The 21733-nt window shown below is 51.4% G+C and overlaps 1 protein-coding gene across 2 annotated transcripts in view; it reads left to right on the top strand.

Moving 5' to 3' along the window:
- Nucleotides 1-872: 872 nt before the first annotated feature.
- The window catches only part of ZCCHC24 (zinc finger CCHC-type containing 24), a 65656-nt gene continuing 44795 nt past the window's right edge, over nt 873-21733 (top strand). Inside the window, exons 1-2 of one of the 2 annotated variants that reach the window (XM_025284822.3) lie at nt 873-1303; nt 13792-13992. In XM_025284822.3, coding sequence (XP_025140607.2) covers nt 1058-1303; nt 13792-13992 — 447 coding nt within the window. In that variant the 5' untranslated portion in view covers nt 873-1057. The remainder of the gene's footprint in view (nt 1304-13791; nt 13993-21733) is intronic. The other variant, XM_006064783.4, reaches the window with a different exon arrangement.

Genomic DNA, 21733 nt, shown 5'->3' with positions numbered 1-21733 from the left:
AGAAGTGAGGCGGCCGCAGAGCAGAAATAGGAGAAGAGAGAGGGGGAGGGAGGAAGGCGAGGGAAGGGGGCGGGGAGTCCTTCCTGGGGCAGGAACCCAGGCCCCCCTTGGCTAAGCAGACCCGAAAAACGATTCTGCAGATGGAAGGAATTAAGTGGAAGGGGGAGGGTCCTTTGGTGATAGTGAGAGGAGGGAGGGAGATGTGTGTGTGAGTATGTGTGTGTGTGTGTGCGCGCGCGCGCGTGTCTGGGTCTGAGAGGGGAAGGGGAGAGGCAAAGACACATCAGACTAGACGAAAGTAGAAAAGACGAGAGACTGAAACAGATCCGCCGAGAAAGACGACAGACAGACGATGGACACAGGAGATGTTAGTCTGAGAGAAAGAAGAGTATGTGGAAGCTAAGAAAATAGGGGGGAAAAACAAGTGAAAATGAAATCATTGTAAAGGAGTTGGAAAGAGAGACAGCAGTGAGCCGAAAGCAGAGAGAGCCTGGACATATCAGGCCGGGGGAGCAGAGAGCTCCTGCAGAGCTGGGGAGCTGGGCCGGCCGCACTCAGTGGGCGGGGACTGCAACGGGACCGCCCATGGGCGGACCCTCCCCGTGCTACCTATGTAGATGAGCTCCCTTTCCCCCCCTCACCCCGCCCCCGCTACTCTATATTCAATGATACAGCCAATGGAAGGCGAGGATGGTGTCACAAGGGGCGGGGCCTCATAGAACCCCACCCCAGGAGCGGCCGCTGAAGGGGTCAGCACAGAGGCAGATAGCGGATCGCGGGGCGGGGCGGGGCGGGGCGGGCGGCTCGGAGGGGGCGGGCCCAAAAGTTTCCTGCCCAACTTTCGCTGCCTCCTTCCTCCGCCCGCGCGCGCTGCGGCTGCAGTTGGGGGGAGGCGGCGGCGGCGGCTGCGGGCTGAGCGCGGGGTGCAGGCGATCGCCGTCCGGGCTCAGGCGGCGGCAGTGGGCGCAGGCTCCCCGGTGCCCGCCCCTCCGCTGGAGGGGGGGGCGCGAGCGGGCGGCCGGGGTGGGGGGCGGGGAGCCGGCACCGCCGCCGCAAAATGAGCCTGCTGTCGGCCATCGACACGAGCGCCGCCTCGGTGTACCAGCCGACCCAGCTGCTCAACTGGGTCTACCTGTCGCTGCAGGACACGCACCAGGCGAGCGCCTTCGATGCCTTCCGGCCAGAGCCGCCCGCCGGCGCCGCGCCCCCAGAGCTGGCCTTCGGCAAGGGCCGCCCAGAGCAGCTGGGCTCGCCCTTGCACTCCAGCTATCTCAACAGCTTCTTCCAGCTGCAGCGCGGAGAGGTGGGTGCCCCCGCGCGCCCCCGCCCTCCGGCGACCGCGCAGGGCCTTTTCCTATCTGCCCAGCTCTTCCTGGCTTGGCCCCGGCCCGGCTCCGTATTGCCCGGCCCTGCTTGGCTTGACTTCGCTCAGCTCTGCCAAACTCGCCTCCCGAAGTCCCCGGGGCGCCGGGAGCGCGTCACCTCCCCGCTGAGCCCGGCCCGGAGTAGCTCTGGGGCGGGTGGAGCCCTCCTTCCCTCTCTCCCAGCCTGGGGCGCCCTGCTCCAAGGGGGCTGGGGAAGCCGACCGGGTGGGTGGGTTCCGGATTGTCTCCAGACAGCCGGGGCGCGGCTTGTGCGGGGAGCCCCTTCCAAGTGTCCTTCCCACGCCCAACCCCATCCCCCTCTTGGCCACCGCTCGCTGGGACGGAGAGTGTGGATTTGCTCCGAGTTCCTCCGGAGGGCCCTGAAATCTTTTCTCCTCCGACTTCGGTGGTTTCCGACCTGAAGGGCACTCTGAAGAGCAGTGACTGACCCGCAGAATTTTTCTGCTGTTCTCACGCAGGGACCCCCAAATACACTCTTCAGCCGCTCGCCCTCCCCCAGCCACATAGGAAGTGGTTTTTGAGGGCTTGACCCCACAGACTGTGCTGTCCCCCGCCCTTCCAGCCTGGAAGGAAATGAAAGGGAAATCTCTTGAGCTCCTGGGAGGGGGCTCGATAGGGGGAGAGGTTCCAGCTGCCCAGTGCCTTCTCTAGAAACCTGGGCCGGCTGCCGTTGCAAAGTCTGCCTGTTGGATGGATTCAGTTACAAAGTCAGACGGGCAGCTAGATAAATACCCAGATTGCATCTTTCCCCAGCTAGATAAATATCCAGATTGCCAGGACCTCCCAGCCCCTTGGAGAGCTCTTCAGAGCCTTCCTGGATACCATCCTCTCTCTCTTCAGCTGGATTCCTCCTGGGCCCCACTCCCACTTACTCCTGCCTCATGAGAGAACCGCAGACACCCTCTGTGGCCTTCCCTCACTCTGCTTCTGGCAGCTCTTTCTACAAAAGTGCAGAGGGAGGGGCCCAGGAAGAGGACCCAGGGGAGGGGCACTTGTCTTCTAGACCAGGGCACACTGGTTAGTTTCAGGAGAGTCAGAGTCCCTTACCAGTTTGCGGGAGAAGACCTGTGTATATACCAGTGTGCTGGTGATGAGGTGGGAAAGACAGAGGGTCGCCCTTTGTGACCCCATAATGTGTTTGCCTCTGCCATTATTGACTAGGGAAGACGTGGCCATGTGAACTACTGGCCTGAGGCCTAGAGATGGGCCAACGGCAGGCCAGCAAAAAGAAGGGATGGTTGACCTGTATTGGACTGTCAGGCATAGCTGGGGGAGATGAATCTGGAAAGCACCCTTTGGTGCCAGGCGACAGCATTCATATTCCAGAACTCTTTGTAAACTGTAAAGCACTCTCTCCACCTGAGGAATTGTTCTTGGCTGGAAATCTTTCTTTCTTACAAGGGACTTTGCCTTCTCTTCGGGGAACTGGCTTCTGTGACCAGGGGCTTTGGAGGACAGTGCCTGGGTCTTGTCAGTTGTTTGCTTTCTTACCAAACATTTTTGAGCTCCGCGTGGCCCCTGGGGATTCCACCAGAGTCCCATGGGGGCCCCAGATTAGACGACAGATAAGATGATACTGTGTGAATGGTGGGTGATTTCATGGGGATCCTGTAGGAACCCAAAGGCAGAAGGGAGACCATGGTTCACAGATCAAGTGGGGGTCCCTGAGCAGCCTCTGCTAGCTGCTTACCTCGGTGTCCCCATTGAAGGGGCACATTCCTTTAGCTAGGGCCAGTGTAGAAGGAGCTGGTAAAGGTTATCTAGAGCAATGGTGGAAAAAACTCTCTCATGATCTGACTTTGGAAGAACCCTCATCTCTATCTGGGCTTCAGTTTACCTATCTGTAACGTGTAATCTCTGCTGTCCTCCAGGGTGATGTGTGTGGGATTTGAGAGCTGTACAGGAGAAGATGTGCCTACAGACAGGCTGAGTTGGGAGAGTAAGGAGGGGCTTCTCCTATGTTCATGGGCCAGTGGCTTCCATGCAGGGGCTGGAAGGCTGTGCCTGCTGACTTCTGGAAGACTCTCTTGGCTTCAGACTCACCCGCTCTCACCACCTCCCCCCAACCCGTTTCGCCTCCTAAACCCTCTTGAAGCCCCAGCTGTGCTTCTAGGGACAGGCCTTTCCTGCATCCAGGGCTTAGCTGGTGACCTAATATGGCTCCAAAATAGCAACTGGTTGAGAAGGCAAGAAAAAATACCCCCCACCTGAATGCCACCAAGGGGCTTGTCCGACAGGAAGCAAGTTGTGTGTGGGCCTGCAGGAACTCTGCGAAGGGCCCCAGGGCCCCAGGAGTGTCGCCATTCCATGCAGAGCCTGGCAGGCCCAGTGGCAGTGCCTGCGGATGTGACTTGCATGCTGACCACTGACCATGGCCTGTCTGCGCCAGTCCCCGTGCCAAGAGCCCACCCCCTCCTGCACCACCCCCAGGCTGCTCCCACCACAATAGCAGAACACCATGAATGCAGCTGGGGTTTGGGCGGGGGTGGGGGCTGAGGACATGGGGGCACAGAAGCCCATTGTGCCCCTAGAACCTCAGCTCTGGAAGCTGAAGATAAGCCAAGGGTTCTGAGTGGAGCACTGGCTCTGGGAGCAGAGAGGGAGATGGTGGAGTTCATGGGCAAGTTCAGAAACTGGCACCAGGGGGTGGTTGCTTGTGGGGGTTTTCTCAGCTTCTTATTGTGGTAAGCCTGCCAGGCCAAAGCACACACAGGTACTTGGTGCAGTTCTTAAAAAGGCCTCTGGGTATAGAAACTAGACCCTGTGAATGAACCCCTGTTTTAACCCCTGATCTGTGGCAACAACTATTAATGTATGTCTTTGGAGGGAAATTTGTGAGGCTCTTGGCTATGCCCTTCCTCTCTTTTTCCGGGTACCCGAGGAAGGCAGGTCTTAGAGGCAGTTGGGGTTGGTGGCATGAGGGTGGGGGGTCTTCCCTGCCAGGTTTTGTTTGGAATTTAAATTCACAGCAGTGTGGAGGCTGAGGGACTCCACCTGCAGAAAAGTAGAGTTACCCTCATGTTGAGAATTAGTGCTTAAGCACCTCCGAGTGATGCCAAGAGCCCCTCCTGGGTAGCTCCTGCACCCTCTTAGGGAGACAGAGCTGTCCCATTCCAGGTCAGATGTTTAGGGCAGCTGTTTTCTTTTCCTCTTCCTCCAGGGCCAGATGTGGCTTGAAGATGTGGCTCAGCTGTCAAGTGATGCTCTGTGGAGGTTGGGGGGACGGGCTTTGGAGTCAAATACATTTGGGGAACACAGCCTAGTATCCTTCCCTTGGAGACACACACTGCCCACTAACACAGTAAAGGCTCTGAGAAGTCCTGCAGGACAGAGCCTGCTAACCTTTCCTCAACCCGACATTCTTCTGAATACCTCCAAGTTCAGGGCGTGCTCCATCAAAGCAGACCTCTTCCTTGTTGGATATTTTCAACCCGTGGGAGGCTCTTCCTGCAGCTGTTAACCCAGATGCCCTCCTGGGTCCTAGTGCTATCTTTGTAGCACCGAGGTCACCCTCCTCTTTGCCTCTCTGGTCTCATTGGAGATTTGAGAACAGCAGGAAGGGTCTCATGAGGCTTACCAGACAGGGCTTCAGGCTCCTATACACATGAGGCTGTTAGAACCCTTTGAGGGGGTAACTGCAGTGTCCTGATTTAAAAGGTCCTAGGTATTGACACCCACTCCCGATACTCTTGCCTGGAAAATCCCATGGACGGAGGAGCCTAGTAGGCTGCAGTCCATGGGGTTGCTAAGAGTTGGACAGGACTGAGCGACTTCACTTTCACTTTTCACTTTCATGCATTGGAGCAGGACATGGCAACCCACTCCAGTGTACTTGCCTGGAGAATCCCAGGGACGGGGGAGCCTGGTGGGCTTCCGTCTATGGGGTCGCACAGAGTCGGACAGAACTGAAGCGACTTAGCAGCAGCAGCAGGTATTGACAGTCTTCTGAAGGCTTGGATATATCTTGCTATCTGTTGGTGCATCTGAGCCGAGGGGCTGCCCGACTGGCATGGATGTGTAGAACAAAGCCACCTATTTGCTGAAGGTGGGAGTTTGCCTAATGGGTTGAATGGGCTTCAGGAGCTGAGGTTTGTTCCCAGCAGCCTTTGTGGTCTGTGTGAAGTGGTGGGGGGCAGCCCCAGGGCCTGGGAGGAACAGCCGTTCCAGCCCAGCTGGGAGCTTGGGAAGCTGCCCGGCTCCCTCTGGCCAGCCCTGGAAAGCTGAGCTCTGACTCAGACAAGGGAGACCATCGTTCGAGGGCCTGTTGGCCGAGATGGCGTGACCCTCCCTCCGTCAAATTCAGTTGACAGGGCGGGCCTAGACTCAGAGGGAGACCACACCTCATGGACCTTCTGAGTCAGGTGGAAGGGAGGAAAGCAGGCAGCGTTAGTAATAGGGAATTAGCAGTGACAGAAAGTCAGGCATTGTCAGCACCAAGAGAAAGACCCTGCGGAGAAGCGTCCCTTACTTTGGGAGGTGGTGCTTTATTCTAGGCATCTTTTCTTCATGGCCCCATTTTACAGAAGAGAAAATAGAGGCCTGATTAGTAACTCAGCAAGTCAGTGGCAGAGCTCGACCTAGAAGTCTCCTCCATGCCGACTACAGCTGTCCCATTGGCTTGCCCTGCTGGTGCGGGTGGCACGCACCTGGATCGTGCCCTGGGTGCCAGTATGGGGCATGCATTAACCAGGGTGCTCTGTCAGGCTTCAGTGCCTCACTTGCTTTGTCCCTGATCCCAAACCTTCTGAGGAGTGGCAGGCATTGCTCATGGGTGCTGGGTTTTCTGTCATGTCCTTGCTCCATTGGGTCTCTGTGGGGTGTGAGTCCAAGGGTGGCCTGGCTTGGGGGAGGCAGAGGAGATGGACACCAAGGACTTCCTAGCACTCCTGTCTCATAGTACCCACTGGGTGCAGCATCCCCATTATGCAGATGGGGAAACTAAGGCTCTTCAAAAGGAGGAAGATAAAGTCAGGGAATCAGCTGAGGATCAGGGCTCCAGGGTGTGTCTCAGGGCGCTTGGTCTCTTGTGTGTATGTGTGTGGGTGGCGGTGGCTGTGATGTATAATCTTTATTCTGCCCTCCTCTAGCCATGTAGATTCACTTGAGGTTTCTGAAAACACTAAGCACCAAGCTTTCACTCTAAGCTTTTGCACTTGCTGTTGCTTCCACTGCTTCTAATGCTGCAGACTGTCCTTGTATAACTGACAGATTCCAACTTACTTCTTTATAGCCCCAGAGGATGTCTCTTCTCTGAAGCCTTTACCTGGCTGCCATGGGGAACACACCTCCCTCCTTCCATGTCCCGTGACAGAGAAATGGTGCATGCTTCTGGTAAAGCGTGTCTGAACAGTCGGTATTGCTGTCAGCACTCTGAGATTAGGAATCCTGTCATATTTCACTTGGTAATCCCAGCATCCGATGCCTGGTCAGTGTCTGGGACAGACTAGGTGCTCAGTTGACATTCGCTAGGTGGATGGGTGGATGGATGACTTGGACTCTCTCCTCCTCTTCCTTCCCCAGACTTGTGACTAGGGAACACTTTCCTCAGCCTCTTAGCCTTTTGTTTTATCTCAGGGAAGAAGTGTTTATGAACTGCTTGATAAATTTTTAAGAGCTAATGTGGGAGTCATGAAACCCTGTGCCTAGAGGTGTCCCAGCAGAAGTTTAGGTGTGCGAAGGGTTCTTGACCTTGTTTGGCTGTGGGCCTCTTGGAGAATCTGAAAACAGCTCAAGTTCCTCTCCTCAGTGCAATGCACACAGCACACCTGTCCATGCACACACAACTTGCATTTGCACATAATTTCAGGGGGGTCATGTGGACATGGACCTCAAATCCAGGCCCCTTGCTGTAGAGGCTGCAAGCCTTGGTGGTGCCCCAGACTGTCTAACTATTAGGGACCGTCTAGTCCTCGGATTCTCAGATCCGTGCTTTCTGCTTTCATTCAATGCATTTGGTCTAGAAGCGAGAGCCAGTGCCCATGCTCGAGCTGGGGAGCTGGGCAGCAGGCACGTGGCTATGAAATGTGAACCCCTGCCAGGTGAGTGGTGACCTGCAGGGGAGCAGGAGAGACTAAGTGGGGAGGGGGAGCCTCCCCTGGGTCTGTTCCACTCCATCTTGCTGCCACTGTGCTCCTCCATCCCTTGATCCTTTCTTTTCCCATTTCTCTTTCCCAATTCCCCTTACCAAGAAGAACACAGCCTGCTTATTGGAATCTGAATCTCCCATCAAGTTCTGGCTGTATCCAGGGTGCTGTGTTTTGTACACGCCCGGTTAATGGACCTCCAGGAGGCAATGGTGCCCTTAGGGGGTCCTGAGTGGAGGGTTGCTGCGTCTGTCCTGGTCAGCACTGAGGCATTCTTGGCCCACAGGTCATCTTCAGACCTTGGAAATAGGAGCAGAACTGGGGTCTAACCACAGCTGGGGAACCCCTTGGTCTGACTTCACTTTCCCATTGGCCCGCTCCATCCTTGGCCATGGCTGTCTCCTATCCCTGAGCCCAGCCCATATCCACCCCTGCTTTTTGTATAGAATGTATGTGTGTTTGTAAGCATGTGTATGTATCTGACCCCAGGGACTGGAGCCCCAGATAGACCCTAGGGGTGAAGAAGTGCAGATCTCCTTGGAGAAGGGGTGGAGTCATTTGTGAGATGACTGGTTTCTTGTTCCAAAGAGAGGAGTGTGGGCGTGCATGTGTATGCATGTCTGTGTGTGTGTATAGCAGTGTGGACAGGGATGGCTTTGGGGGATAAGGAAGCAGTTGTTCAGCTGATGGAAGAATGGAAGAACCCCCACAGAGCTGGGAACAAGGACCAGAGGATTCCTCCTCTCAGGCCTTCTCAGGCCCTGGGGGCAGCAGACTCTGCATTTGCTCTTACCTTACACAGACCTTACCTGTGGTGCTGCGCCCACCTCTGCCAGCTGTCCCCTCTTCTCTTCTTGCACCCATTTCGTCTTCTTCTTGGCTGCCCTCAGAAGCTCCTGCCCACCTGCCTCGACTCCTGCCTGCCTCTCCCACTGTGCCCTCTTTCTGTCCTGGGAATGGTGGCCAAAAGGAAGCACAGTTGGTCAGGTTGACTTGGGCTTGGAAATCTCTCCTTGTGTACCCTCAGCAGAACCACAAACCCCAGGGCCCGAACCCCTCACACAACCCAGAGAAGCTGGTACTCTGTCTCACCAGGCCTGAGGGGCTTGGCAGTGTGGAGTCACAGGGCCTCTGTGCCAAGGAGGATGGTCCTTGCCAGGTGGCTCCCCTTCCTGTAGGGGAAGACAAGCCTTGGAGGCCATTTGGGAGCTGAAATGTAAAACAGACCAGCAGATCGGGCTGTGAAGCTCCTCTCAGACACGTGCTGGTTGTGTTTCCTTGGGCAAGTTACTCAGCCTCGCTGAGCCTCAGTTTCCAGTTCTATAAAACCAGCCAGACAAGGCCCATCTGAACAGTGTTCTTGGCAGGTATGAGTCTAAGAAAGGGAAAGGATCCAGTCGAGAATGTGACACAAGTGGGCTCGGAATAAACTATAGTTCTTCCCATCTAACTTTCCCCAACAGTCGAGCCAGAACCTTGGAGAAATTCCAGCCATGGACAGGAATCTGATGCTTTGTTCCCTGCATGTGGCTTAAGGATCCCACGCTTCCTGCTCGCTGCTGGGGTCACTGACCCGGGGAGGAAGGAGGTGGTCTCCTCCCCAAGGCTGTTCATTTGGGCCTAGATGACCCAGAGCCATACTCCAGTGGGGCTGCCCTCACCCCCCAGCCAGAGCAGCGGACTCTGGGGTGAGAGCACCCTCCGACTTAGTCCATGGGAACTCAGAGACCCTGAGCTAAATCCTTCAAGGCATTAGGGCATCCATACCCCCATCTGTCAAATGGAGCCCTCTTCCTGCCTGTGACTGTCCATATGCAGGACTATCAGGGGCTTAAAGAGCACTGGAGTCTGGTCTCTGGGGCAGTGGAAGATGGCAGAATCTTTGCCTTCGGGGATATTCTGCCCTATGGAGAGATGAAGAGGTATCTCCGTATAAACAGATGACAGACTTCAGAGCTCCTTCAGGCCAGGGCAGGGGAGTCCCCATCCCAGCCCGCAGCACAAGGCTATGGCCAGGAGGTCTGGAAGGCCTCTGAAGGGGGCTGGGACCTCAGGAGCACCTGAACCTGTGGTTTTCACACTGTCCCTTGGAGCCCAGGCCTGAGCAAGAAGAAGGGGTGGTTTCATGGCCACATCACTGGAGTCAGAACCAGTTCAAGAACCAGATCCTGGAGAATTTGGATCCAGGGTGGGCATCCCAGGGGTGGACAGCAAGTGCAGGCCTGGAGGGAGAAAAGCAGTGGCCAGTGAGACACCGAGGGGAGTAGCCTCGCTGTTGTAGAATTAGGGGCTGACTGATGAAGGGAAGCCCTGCCCAGCCTTGCCCTCTAGCCATGAGCGGCAGGACTTTGGAGAGGTGGTGCCCTTGTGAATGAAGTGCCCTCTTATGTACCATGCTCTGGGGGTATCTTTCAGTACCTGAGTGTCTGGACCTTAAAAAAGCAGGCCTGCAGAGATCCTAAAGTTTGCCCTCCTTCCCTACTCCCTGTTACATGTGGGGAATCCAAAAGCCCGGGACCCAGCTCCATGGGCAGAGGGGAGGGAGCTCTGCGTGTCCTGGCCTCTGCTCCGGTCAGTCCCCACAGGCCGTGGAAATGGCTGAGAGACCGGCTCACCTTTTACCTCCATGGGCCGAGCTCCTCAGGGCTTCAGAGAGGAAACAGCTTGCCGCCCCACCCGCCCCTCCAGCCAGCCGGCAAGCAGAACTCCTGGCCCTTAGGCCTGGCTGCGTGCCCTGGTCTGTGCCCCTGGCCTCACTTTCTCTATCGTGACTTCAGAATGAGGTTGGGTCGGCTGGCTGCTCCTTCCTTTCGTCTTTTCCTGGTGTCGTCTTGAATTGGGGCTGGGGAAGGCCGTTGGAGCAGCTGTGAGGGCCAGGCCAGCGTACACTGGATGGGGAGAGGCGGCGGGGAGGGAGCCCTGGCCCCGCTCCTCTGACCCACAGCTGCCTGTGTGACCCTCCTGAGGGACAAAGCCATGACCTTCCTGAGGCGGTGGGAGGGGTGTCAAGCTGCCAGGGGGAGGACAGCCTGCTCGGAGGCCTCTGCCTGCCCAGGGATACCCGCGGGGCTGCCCGTGGGCAGGGGTGTGTGGCCACAAGATGGGGGAGAGGTTTTTCAGGGTATAATTAGTGCAGTTTCTGGCACCCACCAAACTTCCCCTTCCTCTTGACAATTTGCTGCCAAAACAGCCCTGATTCCTGTGGACTTGCTTAAATCTTATCCAGAAAAAAAAAAGAAAAGAAAAAAGGAAAGAAAGAAAAAAAAATAATAAGAGGGTTGTTATTTGTGAAATTGCATTTCCCAGTCATGAGAATGAGTCACACCATTTGGAACTTCAAGTCTCTTGTTTGGATGAACTTTTCTCTGGGAGGCTGGGGCGACACTGCCCTCCCCCAGACCAGTTTGGATGGGAAGAGGCCTAGGGACAAGCTAAGGAGAAACCTTGATGGTTGGAAAGTCCCAAGGTTGGTGCTCCCAAGGCCAGGTAGGGCTAGGAAGGTTGTACCTTCCATGGGAGATTGAAAAATGCTGACTTGGGCTTAGGGGTGAAGGGGGTGTGGCGAGTTAGTGTTTAATGGGGACAGAGTTTCAGTTTGGAATGACGAAAGATTTCTGGAGATGGATGGTGGTGATGTTTGCCGTATAAATAATGTGAATGTGCTTAGTGCCGTTGAGTTGCACACTTAAACATCGTTAAAAGGATAGGTTTTTACGTAACGTATATTCTACCACAGTGAAGCAAAGCAGATTCTGGGCCCTCAGTCCCTGGTGGCTGCTTTGATAGGTCTCAGGTGGGACCCAGAAAAACTGTATTGGTTAAAAGTTTCCCGGGTCATTCAATACAAGTTTGAACACACTGATCTAATCTGTAAAATGGGGACAGTGACTCATAGAGCTGTGGTGAGTGTTAGTTATCTTAACACACGTAAAGCTTCCAGCGCCAGGGATATTAAAGTGCTCAGTTTGTGTGACTAATATCATTTAATCCCACTTCCGCTGGGACTCTCCCCACATCCCTTAAGGTTGTCCTGCCTTGGCTTGCATACCGCTCCCCCAAGGATGGGGGACCCTCTGCCTTTCAGGATGGACCATCTGGGGCCACCTGGGAGCTGGAAAATTGCCCTCAGACTGGATGCAGGTTCGTGTGGGATCTTCCACAGTGGCCCACTGCACCACAGTGCAGTGGTAGAGCAGAGATTTGTGACGCCATGAATTATATAGTCCGTGGAATTCTCCAGGCCAGAATACTGGAGTGGGTAGCCTTTCCCTTCTCCAGGGGATCTTCCCAACCTTGGGATTGAACCCAGGTCTCCCGCATGGCAGGTGGATTCTTTACCAGCTGAGCCACCAGGGAAGCCCAAGATGTCATCAGGAGCCTTTAAGTTCAGTGCACAGTCATTGAGGACTGACTGTGTGTTGGGCCTGAGCTGGCCTGGTTGTCGTGTCTCTGTCTTTCCTTCCAGATCCCAGAGAGAAAAGAGGCCCAGAGAGGGAAAGGGCTGGGCCAGGGTCAAAGAGCAGGGTGTCCAGAGAGCCAAGAAGAGTGAGGGCTGTGTCCTCCAGGGAGGAGTGCCGGACCTCCAGAGGCATACATGTGTGAGGTGTGGGCTGTCCTGGTTGGAGGAGGGGTGTCTTGATTCCCTGGGACGAGCTTTCAGCTTACTCCCCGCCCTTCCTGCACTGAGGGGACACAGACAAAGAACTGTCCCCACTGGTGTGCCCAAGAACTGGAGCCTAGTAAGCCTGAGCACGTGCCCAGGTTTGTCATCAGCCCCTGGGGAAGCTACCTCTTTCTAGCCTTGGCCTGGCCCCGGCAGAAGGGTCTCACGGCCATTCCCTGCCAGCCTCACAGCAGGCCCCACCTTTGCTGAATTCCAGTGTGCCTGGCCGCCCAGAGCCCGTGACTCCTATAAATAGAGGCTGTATACACCAGGAGGGGGCCTGGGCCGCGTCTGCTTTGAAGCCAGGCAAGACATCTGGTTCCTGTCAACTGGAGGTGGGAGAGGTGAGAGAGGTGGGCCGTTTCCTCCCTGGGGTTCCAGAGACCTGGCCCAGGCTGGGCTGAGGGCTCCCCGGACGCACCGTGCACAGGCTCGGGCTGCAGGAGACCAGGCAAAGTGCCGAACGTCAGTCTCCTCTTCTGAACAGTGGAAACGAGGCTGCGAGCTGATCACCCCACCAGCACACGGCAGAGTTCTGGCTCTAGCAGGTAGCTTTCTGCTGCTTGTCTTACCTCCTGGCAGCGTGTAAAGAACTAATGATCACCATCATCATATACTGAGCACTTCCCCAGTGCCAGGCAGGAAATAAAGGGTTATGTGTGCCTCCTAGAAACCCTTGGAGGTAGCTGTCATCAATCCTGTTTACTGGATGGAGTCTCTGGGGTCCCGAGTGGTTCACTGGCTTGTCCATGGATGCACAACTCAAGTTGGGATTTGAACATGGGTTCCAGGAAGCCAGATCCCACAGGTGACTAAAGAGTCAGTATGAAACTAGGAATAAAACCACCATTTGACCCAGCAATCCCACTCCTAGGCATATACCCCGAGGAAACAAAACTTGAAAAAGACACACATATCCCAGTGTTCATTGCAGCACTATTTGCAATAGCTAGAACATGGAAGCAACCTAGATGTCCATCGACAGATGAATGGATAAAGAAGTGGTGGTACATATACCTGTTGGAATACTACTCAGCCATAAAAAGGAACACATTTGAGTCAGTTCTAATGAGGTGCATGAACCTAGAACCTATTATACAGAGTGAAGTAAGTCAGAAAGAGAAAGATAAATATCGTATTCTAACGCATATATACGGAATCTAGAAAAATGGTACTGAAGAATTTATTTGCAGGGCAGCAATGGAGAAACAGACATAGAGAACAGACTTAAGGCCATGGGGAGAGGGGAGGAGAGGGGGTGAGATGTATGGAAAGAGTAACATGGAAACTTACATTACCATATGTAAAATAGATAGCCAATGGGAATTTGCTGTATGGCTCAGGAAACTCAAACAGGGGCTCTGTATCAACCTGGAGGGGTGGCATGGGGAGGGAGACGGGAAGGAGGTTCAGAAGGGAGGGGATATATGTATACCTATGGCTGATTTGTGTTGAGATTTGACAGAAAGCAACAAAATTCTGTAAAGCAATTATCCTTCAATAAAAAAGAAAAAAGAAAAGATCAGGGAAGGCAAAAAAAAAAAAAACCAATCGGTATGAATTTGTGTGTGTGTGTGTCCGAGCCTGTGGAAGTGCCCGCGAGGCCATGGCTGCACTGGGGGCCAGGCCTCCAGCGTGCTCACAGCCTCTGTCCCCGCAGGCACTGAGCAGCAGCGTGTACAAGAGCGCCTCACCCTACGGCTCCCTCAACAACATCGCGGACGGCCTCAGCTCCCTCACCGAGCATTTCTCCGACCTGACCCTCGCCTCCGAGACCCGCAAGCCCAGCAAGCGGCCCCCACCCAACTACCTGTGCCACCTGTGCTTCAACAAAGGACACTACATCAAGGACTGCCCCCAGGTAAGGCAGCCTGGCCCTGGAGGCCGCTCCGGGCCCTGGCTGGCCTGTGGACCAGCCTCCGTGGGCAGAGGAGGCAAAACAGCTCTCCGGGGCCCCTTCCTCCAGCACCTCGCCCCCTGATCGCTGGCCACCACTTCTTTGTCCCCTCTGGTTTTCCTGAGGCGGGCTAGCTGGTGTGGATGGGACAGAGCCCCAGCTTGGGCCTGCACTGGCCATTCAGCAGTCTGGGAGAGGCACCCCAGAGTGAGATTCTGAGCCTTGAGTCTCCCCTCACCCCACCCCAGTCTTCCTGCCAAGGTGGGTCCTGTTACCATCGGGCAGGAGGGGCCAACAGCTTCCTCACGGCTCTCCTGAGAGCCCATCACCTCCCACTCACAGGGAAGGAATGTGGGCTCCGGGCCAGGAACCCAGATGTGCGCCCCCTCCCCCAGACCCCACCTCTGCCTGCTCTGCAGCCTGCAGCCTGTGAGGGGGGAGGGGTGCCCCCAGGATAGGTCTGGGTGAAGGCCTCAGGCAGGGACTTCCCAGGTGTCTCAGTGGTAAAGAATCTGCCTGCATTGCAGGAGACGGAGGAGACACTGGTTCGATCCCTGGGTCAGGAAGATCCTCTGGAGGAGGAAATGGCAACCCTCTCCAGTATTCTTGCAGGGAAAATCCCATGGACAGAGAATCCCATGGGACAGATGGACAAAATCCCACGGGCTACAGTCCGTGGGGTCACAGAGAGTCAGATGCAATTGAGCACGCACACACGAAGGCCTCAGGCATGGGGGGCTGGGCATTGCTCCCTTGGGGTGGGAAAGGGGTCAGGAACAGCTCCCATCTCTCCCCTAGTGTTTTGCTGCAACAAGGTGAGGCTCTGGGGGCAGACCCCACTTACCGGATGACCCCTGACTCCGACAGATGTGGTTTTGGAATCCTGGGGACAGAGGTTAACAGTTGTGTTACATACAGTATGAGATTATCAGCGATTTTTTTTTTCCTATTATTTTTTCATACTTTCCACTGTTTTTATAGCATGGTACTACTTTTATTTTATACGTGTAATGGAAATGGAATCCTGGAAACTCAGAAAATCCGTGTAGTCTTGCCCTCCAGATGTTGGCAGCTGAGGGTGTGGCCAGGCAGGGCTGGGTCCCTCCAAGACCAGTGGGGGGCCGAGATGCCAATCACCACTCTTCTCAGGAATGGCCATGCCACGCTTTGGGTCCCTGCTCCTTCAAGTACAGCCAGCCATCTCCACATCAGTGTCAGCCCAGAGCTTGTTAGAAATGCAGAACCTCAAACCCAACCCAGAACTATGATCCTTGGTGATTCAGCTGGTGATCTCAGCCTCCCCCTGCCCCTGGCCAAGAGAGGCCCACCCACCCCGGACCCACTGCTGGCTGCCCTCCAGATCCATACTCCCTGGGCAGATGTGTGCAGTGAGCAAGGGACCTTTGGCATGAGGGCACCCTGGCAGAGGGTCAGGCCCCTAGCCCCCGGGGTTCTAGGGATGGGAGGAGAGGCCAGCAGGTGGCTGAGGATCTGGTTGGTGCTCAAGGATGTGCCTGGGCCCACCCAGTGAGCAGCCCCCCATGCCTTCCCTGACTGAGCCCCCCACACCACCCCACACACAGGGCCTGTCAGCTCTCAGTCACCCTGCCTCCAGGGTGGAGCAGGACTCCACCCTGTTTAAGGAGGAGATGGACACTTTGCTAAGTGCTCTCCAAGCATTTCCTTTAACACTCACATCTGCCTAGTGTGCTGAGTGCTTTTAATAACCTCCTGTTATGGGTGCATGGGTGCACCTCCTCAGAGGCCCCTGAGAGTGTCTACTGGGTGGGCAGCCCAGGAAAGCTTCCAGGAGAAGGGCTTGAGTGGGGCTGGCAGGTTGATGAGTGAGGGGTGACCAGTATCCAAAGGCAACGGATGATGAATCTGAGGCAGAGGGACAGCGAAGAGGTGTGTGTGTGAGTTTTGTGCCCCCGCTGCTCTTTCCCAGATGGGGCCAGAGTCTTGCCAACGTGCAGGATAGAGGGTGCCTCTCCTCAGTACCTCTTGCTTCCTAGCATGGTGCTATATGTTACACAGTGTGTTCACTAATCTTGTGCAGGGCTCTCAACTCTGTGGCCGAAGTAGGAATAATAGCCCCATTTTACAGCTGAAGAAACCGAGTCTCAGGAGAGGACACCTGCAGATAGGGCTGAACCCTGCTCTTGGGGCCTCGGTGCTCTCTGCTCCCTTGAGCATCTGTGCTGCGCCAAGCTGAGAAGCCATAGCCTGTGGAGCCTCACGTTCTCCCTAGAGGCCCTTTTCTAGCCCTGTCTCAAAGCTGACTCTGTCTAGGATGCCTGCAGGCCCGAGGACCTCCCTTTACTCTTCACAAGGGTCACCGTTTGTAAAACGAGGCTGTCGAGAACACTAACACCGTGGATTGCTGTGGGGACTCAATGAAGCAATGCATGGAAAGTGCTTAGCACGGTTCCTGGCTCCCAGTAAGTGCCCAGTGTCTGTTGGCCAGCGTTGTTTCTGTCTCCCTTGTGTCACAATGTGGAGTGCACCTGCCTGGCTAAGGATTTTAGCAGGCTGGAATAGGACTGGTGCTCCCCACGTCTCTGCTGACCACAAGCCCCAGGTGCTGCACTGAATTCATCTCTGTAGCCCTCTGTCTGCCCAGGTACCACATGGTGCACACAGGTTGCTCAGTATATCTTCCTGAATGAAGGAACAGGTGGAAACCCTTGTTTCAAAAGAACTGTTGTGTAAGAGCTCGGCATTTTTAATATTTAAAAGTGGAATGCTTATTTTGGGGAACAGCTTTAGTGAGATATAATTCAACTGTTTATAATAGACAAGTCAATGGTTTGTAGTATATTCACAGAGCTGCGCAGCATCACCTCAGTCAATTAAAGAACTTTTCTTGTCGCCTGAAGAAGAAACCTCATACTCTTTAGCTATCACCCTCTGGTCCCCCATTTCCTAATAATCACTAATCTACCTTCTGTGTCTGTAGATTTCCCTATTCTGGACATTTCATATAAATAGATTTATATAATATGTGGCTTTTTGTCACTGGATTCTTTTACTTAACATATTGTTTTCAAGGTTCGTCCATGTAATCACGTTTATTAGCTCCATGATTCGGGAAGGGTTCCATCCGCTTTTACTTTTGGAAGAGTTTGTGGGGAATTAATATTGATTCTTCTTTAAATGGTTGGTGGAATTTACCTGTGAAGCCATCCAAGTGTGGGTCTTCGTTTGTGGGTAGGTTCTTTTAAATTACCAGTTGGATCTCTTTATTTGTTATGGGTCTATTCAGCTTTTCTATTTCGTCTTGGATCAATTTCTGTAGATTCTGTATTTCTAGAATTTTTACATTTCATCTAAGTTAGCTAATTTCTTGGCATGAAGTTTGTTCATAATATTCTCTTATAAGCATTTTTATTTTATTTTATCTTATAATGTCCCTCTCTATCATGTCTGATTTTTAACATTTGAGTCTTTTCTCTGTTTTTCTTGGTCATTCTAGCTGAAGGTTTCTTAACTTTGTTGAGCTTTTCAAAGAACCAACTTTTGGTTTGGTTGATTTCTTCTATTTTTTTCCTACCCTCATTTCATTACTTTCTATGCTAATCTTTTTAAAAATTGTGGCAAAATATATATAACATAAAATGTACTATTTTAGCCATTTTTCAGCGTACACAGTTCAGTGTCATTAAGTACATTCACATTGTTGTGCAACCACCCCCATCAACCATCCCCAGAACTCTTTTTATCTTGCATAACTGAAACTCTGTACCCATGAAGCAATACTTCTCTCTCCTCCCCTCACCCACCACCTGGAAACTATTATTATACTTTCTGTCTCTAAGAATTTCATTACTCTAAGTACCACGTATCAGTGGAATCATACGGTATTTATCCTTTTGTGATTGGCTTATTTCACTTAGTATAATGTCCTCGAGGTTCATTCATATTATAGCATGTGTCAAAATTTCCTTCCTTTATTTTTGCCTTGTGATATATTTTTATTAAAAACTTCCTTCCCTTTTAAAGGCTAAGTAATATTCCATTGTGTGTGTGTGTGTGTGTATCTGTGTGTCTGCCACATTTTATTTGTTCATTTACTCATCAGTGGACAACTGGATTGTTTCTGCCTTTTGGCTCTTGTGAATAATGCTGCTTTGAACATGGATGCACAAATATCTTTGAGTCCTGCTTTCAAGTCTTCACGCTAATCTTTATTATTTCCCTTCTTCAGCTTGCTTTATGTTTAGTTTTCTCTTTTTCTAGTTTCTTGGGGTTGAAGGTTAGAATACTGATTGTACATTTTTTTAAAATTAAATGGAGGTGTTTTTAGCTATAAATTTTCCTCTGAGCTGCATCCCATACATTTCGGCATGTTGTATTTTCATTTATCACAGGACATTTTCTAATTTCCTTTGTGATTTCTTCTTGGACCCACCAGTTATTTAGGAGTATGTTATTTAATATCCATATATTTGTGAGTTTCTCAAGTATCCTTTTTTAATGATTTCTAATTTTATCCAATTGTGGTTGGAAAACATACTTTATATTATTTCAGTGCTTTTAAATTTATTGTGGTTTGTTTCATAGCCTAAAATTTGGTCTGTCCTGGAGAATAGTTTTGTGCGCTTGAGAAGTATACAGATGGGTGGAGTATTCTGCAGATGTCTATTAGGTCTAGTTGGTTTATAGTGTTATTCATGTCTTCTGACTCCTTGTCGACATTCAGCCTAGTTATATTGTAAATTATTGTAAATAGGGGTATTGAAATCTCTATTATTGTTGAATTGACAATTTTTCTTCAGTTCTGTTGCTTTCTGATGCATGTATTTTGATGCTCTGCCATTAGGTACATCTGTGTTTCTGATGGGCTTTCCACGTGGTGCTGGTGGTAAAGAATCTGCCTGGCAATGCAGGAGGCGCAAGAGACATGGGTTTGATCCCTGGGTCAGAAAGATCCGCTGGAGGAGGGCATGGCAACCCACTCCAGTCTTCTTACTTGAAGAATCCCATGGACAGAGGAGCCTGGTGGGCTACAGTCCATAGGGTTGCAAAGAGTCAGACACAACTGAAGCAACTGAGCACACACACATGCTTGTTTATAACTGCTGTATTTTCCTGATGGAGTAATCCTTTTGCCATTAGAAAATGTCCCTCTTTAATATTTTTTGTTTTAAAGTCTATTTCGCCTGATATTAGGGCTTCCTTGGTGGCTCAGAGGGTAAAGTGTCTGCCTGCAATGCAGGAGACCTGGGTTCGATCCCTGGGTCAGGAAGATCCCCTGGAGAAGGAAATGGCAACCCACTCCTGTACTCTTGCCTGGAAATCCCATGGACAGAGAAGCCTGGTAGACTACAGTCCATGGGGTCGCAAAGAGTCTGACACGACTGAGTGACTTCACTTTCTTTCACTTAGCCTGATATTGGTGTAGCCTGCCTTCTCATGGTTGTTGTTTACCTGTTATGTCTTTTCCCATCCTTTTAGTTTCCATCAGTTCATATCTTTGGATCTAGAGTGTGTCTCCTGTAGGCAGCATATAGTTAGACCTTGATTTACTTTTTATCCAACCTGACAGTCCTTGCTTTTTGTTTGGGTTGCTTAATCCGTTTACATTATTGATAATGCTATTGTTAATGCACTTTTTATATGTACTATTATTGATATAGCTGGATTTAGAGCTGCCATTGTACTTTGTTTTTGAAATTGCTCATGTCCTTCTTGTTCCCTTGTTTCTCCTTCACTGCTTCCTCTTGCATTAAGTGATAATTTTCTAATGTAACATTCTAATTTCTTTAAGTATTTTTTCACCATTTTTTAGTTATTTCCTTAGTGGTTGCTCCAGGTCTTAAACCCCTTATCTCATAAAAATATGCTTCAGATTTATATTAACTCCAGTGAGAAATGTTACTTAACTCCAAAATAGAAACATTACTCCCTTATGGTTCTATTCTTTGTTCCTTGTTCTGATGGCATTATTGTTATACATGTTACATCTATGTATATTACACACTCAACAATGCTTGTTAGAATTATTACTTTATTTAACTTTATGTGTTTTAGAGAAGCTGAAAGAAGAAATGAGACCAATTATATATCTGTTGCTTTTTTCATGTTAGCCTTCTTATTTCACATTTTGAATTCTCATCATTTATTCCTGTGAATTCAAATTACCACTTGGTGTCATTTCCTTAGCTCAAGACACATTTTTTCCCACCCACCTTCTTTGTGCTGTTATTGGAAAAGGTACTATATTTCTATATGTTATAGGACAAATATTTTGAATTAGCTAAGAGAAGAAAAGAAGTACACACTTACACTGTGTTTTACAATCACGTAATCACCTTATCAATGTGCCTTGTTTTTCATGTGTATTTTCATTAGTCTTTGGGGTCACTTGTTTTCAGCCTGAAGAACTTCCTTTAGTGTTTCTTGAAGGATTGGTGAGCTAGCAATGAGGAATTATCTGGAAATGTCTTTATCTCACTTTCATTCTTTTAAAGATGGCTTTGTTGGGTATAAAATTCTTGGCTGACAGATATTTTTTAATTTGAGCACTTTGAATATGTTATCCCCTGCTTGCTGGCCTCCATTGTTTCTGATGAGGAGTCAGTTATTATTATCAGAAATCAATTGTAAATGACATGCCATTTTTCTCTCACTGGTTTCAAGATTTTTCTCTTTAGCTTTCAGCAGTTTTACTGTGATGTGTCTATTTGTGAATCTCTTCATCTTTATACTGCTTTGGGTCTGTTGAGCTCCTTGGATGTGCTGATTAAAGTTTTAAATCAGATTCGGGAAGTTTTCAGCCATCATTTCTTTGAATGACTTTTCTACTCCTTTCTCTCCTCCCTTTTTGTGGAATGACTTTTAAATGGTTTAAATGCTTTTAAAGTCTTAAATGGTCTGACTAGGGGTGGAGCGTGCAGAACCCTAGGCCTGCCCTCCATGGGTCCTGAAGCTGCCATGGAGCCCCAGGCTCAGAGAAAGGTCGCAGTGAAAACGTGGTTAGAGCATTCGCTGCCAGCAGCCTGGGTGGTGGGACACAGGCACCAGAGGACGGAAACCTGTTAACTGATTCTTTTCCAACCTTAAGGGTAGAGAGAGGTGTCCAGAGTTCAGCTCCTTAGACTGGTAAGGCTTCTCATAGCTACCAGGGGCGGTGCAAGGGGCTTGGGCACTGTATGAAGAGGAGCCCCAAAAGCAGAGGCAGAAAGTGCTGGAGACAAATTTCCAATGCTGGTGAGAGGCGACCCCTCTTTGTGGGGTGAGGCTGTGCCTGGCCAGAACTTCTCTCCAGCCAACGTCAGCATTGCCCCAAGAAAACTAGGATTCAAGAATGTGTATCATCTTTAAAAAATCTGTCCCTGTAGCTATCCGTGTACAGCGTTCCAGGTTTCTATTCAAGGGTAATAATAATAATATGAACAGCAATAATAGTATTCTCTAAGCATTGGGTTTCCCTCTGAGCTTAGTGTGTAATATGTACCAGTTCCTTTAATTATCTCAAAAACTCGATCAGGCCAATTGCCAGATGATAAAACCAAGGCCCACAGAAGTTGGGTGGCTCGCCTAAGGTCATATGGCTAATGAACAGCAAAGCTGGAATCTAAACTCAGGCCTTCCCGACTCCAGAGCCTGTGTGCTTTTCAGATGAGACCCTGCCACCCACGTCAGCATCCAGGTTTTTATCTCCACCATCATTCTCAGAAAGCCAGCGTTCTTTAAAAAGATG

Source organism: Bubalus bubalis, chromosome 4 (assembly GCF_019923935.1).
Source record: "Bubalus bubalis isolate 160015118507 breed Murrah chromosome 4, NDDB_SH_1, whole genome shotgun sequence".
Lineage (NCBI taxonomy): Eukaryota > Metazoa > Chordata > Mammalia > Artiodactyla > Bovidae > Bubalus > Bubalus bubalis.
Note: the sequence above shows the minus strand (reverse complement) of the source record. Positions and strands in the feature narration are given on the sequence as shown.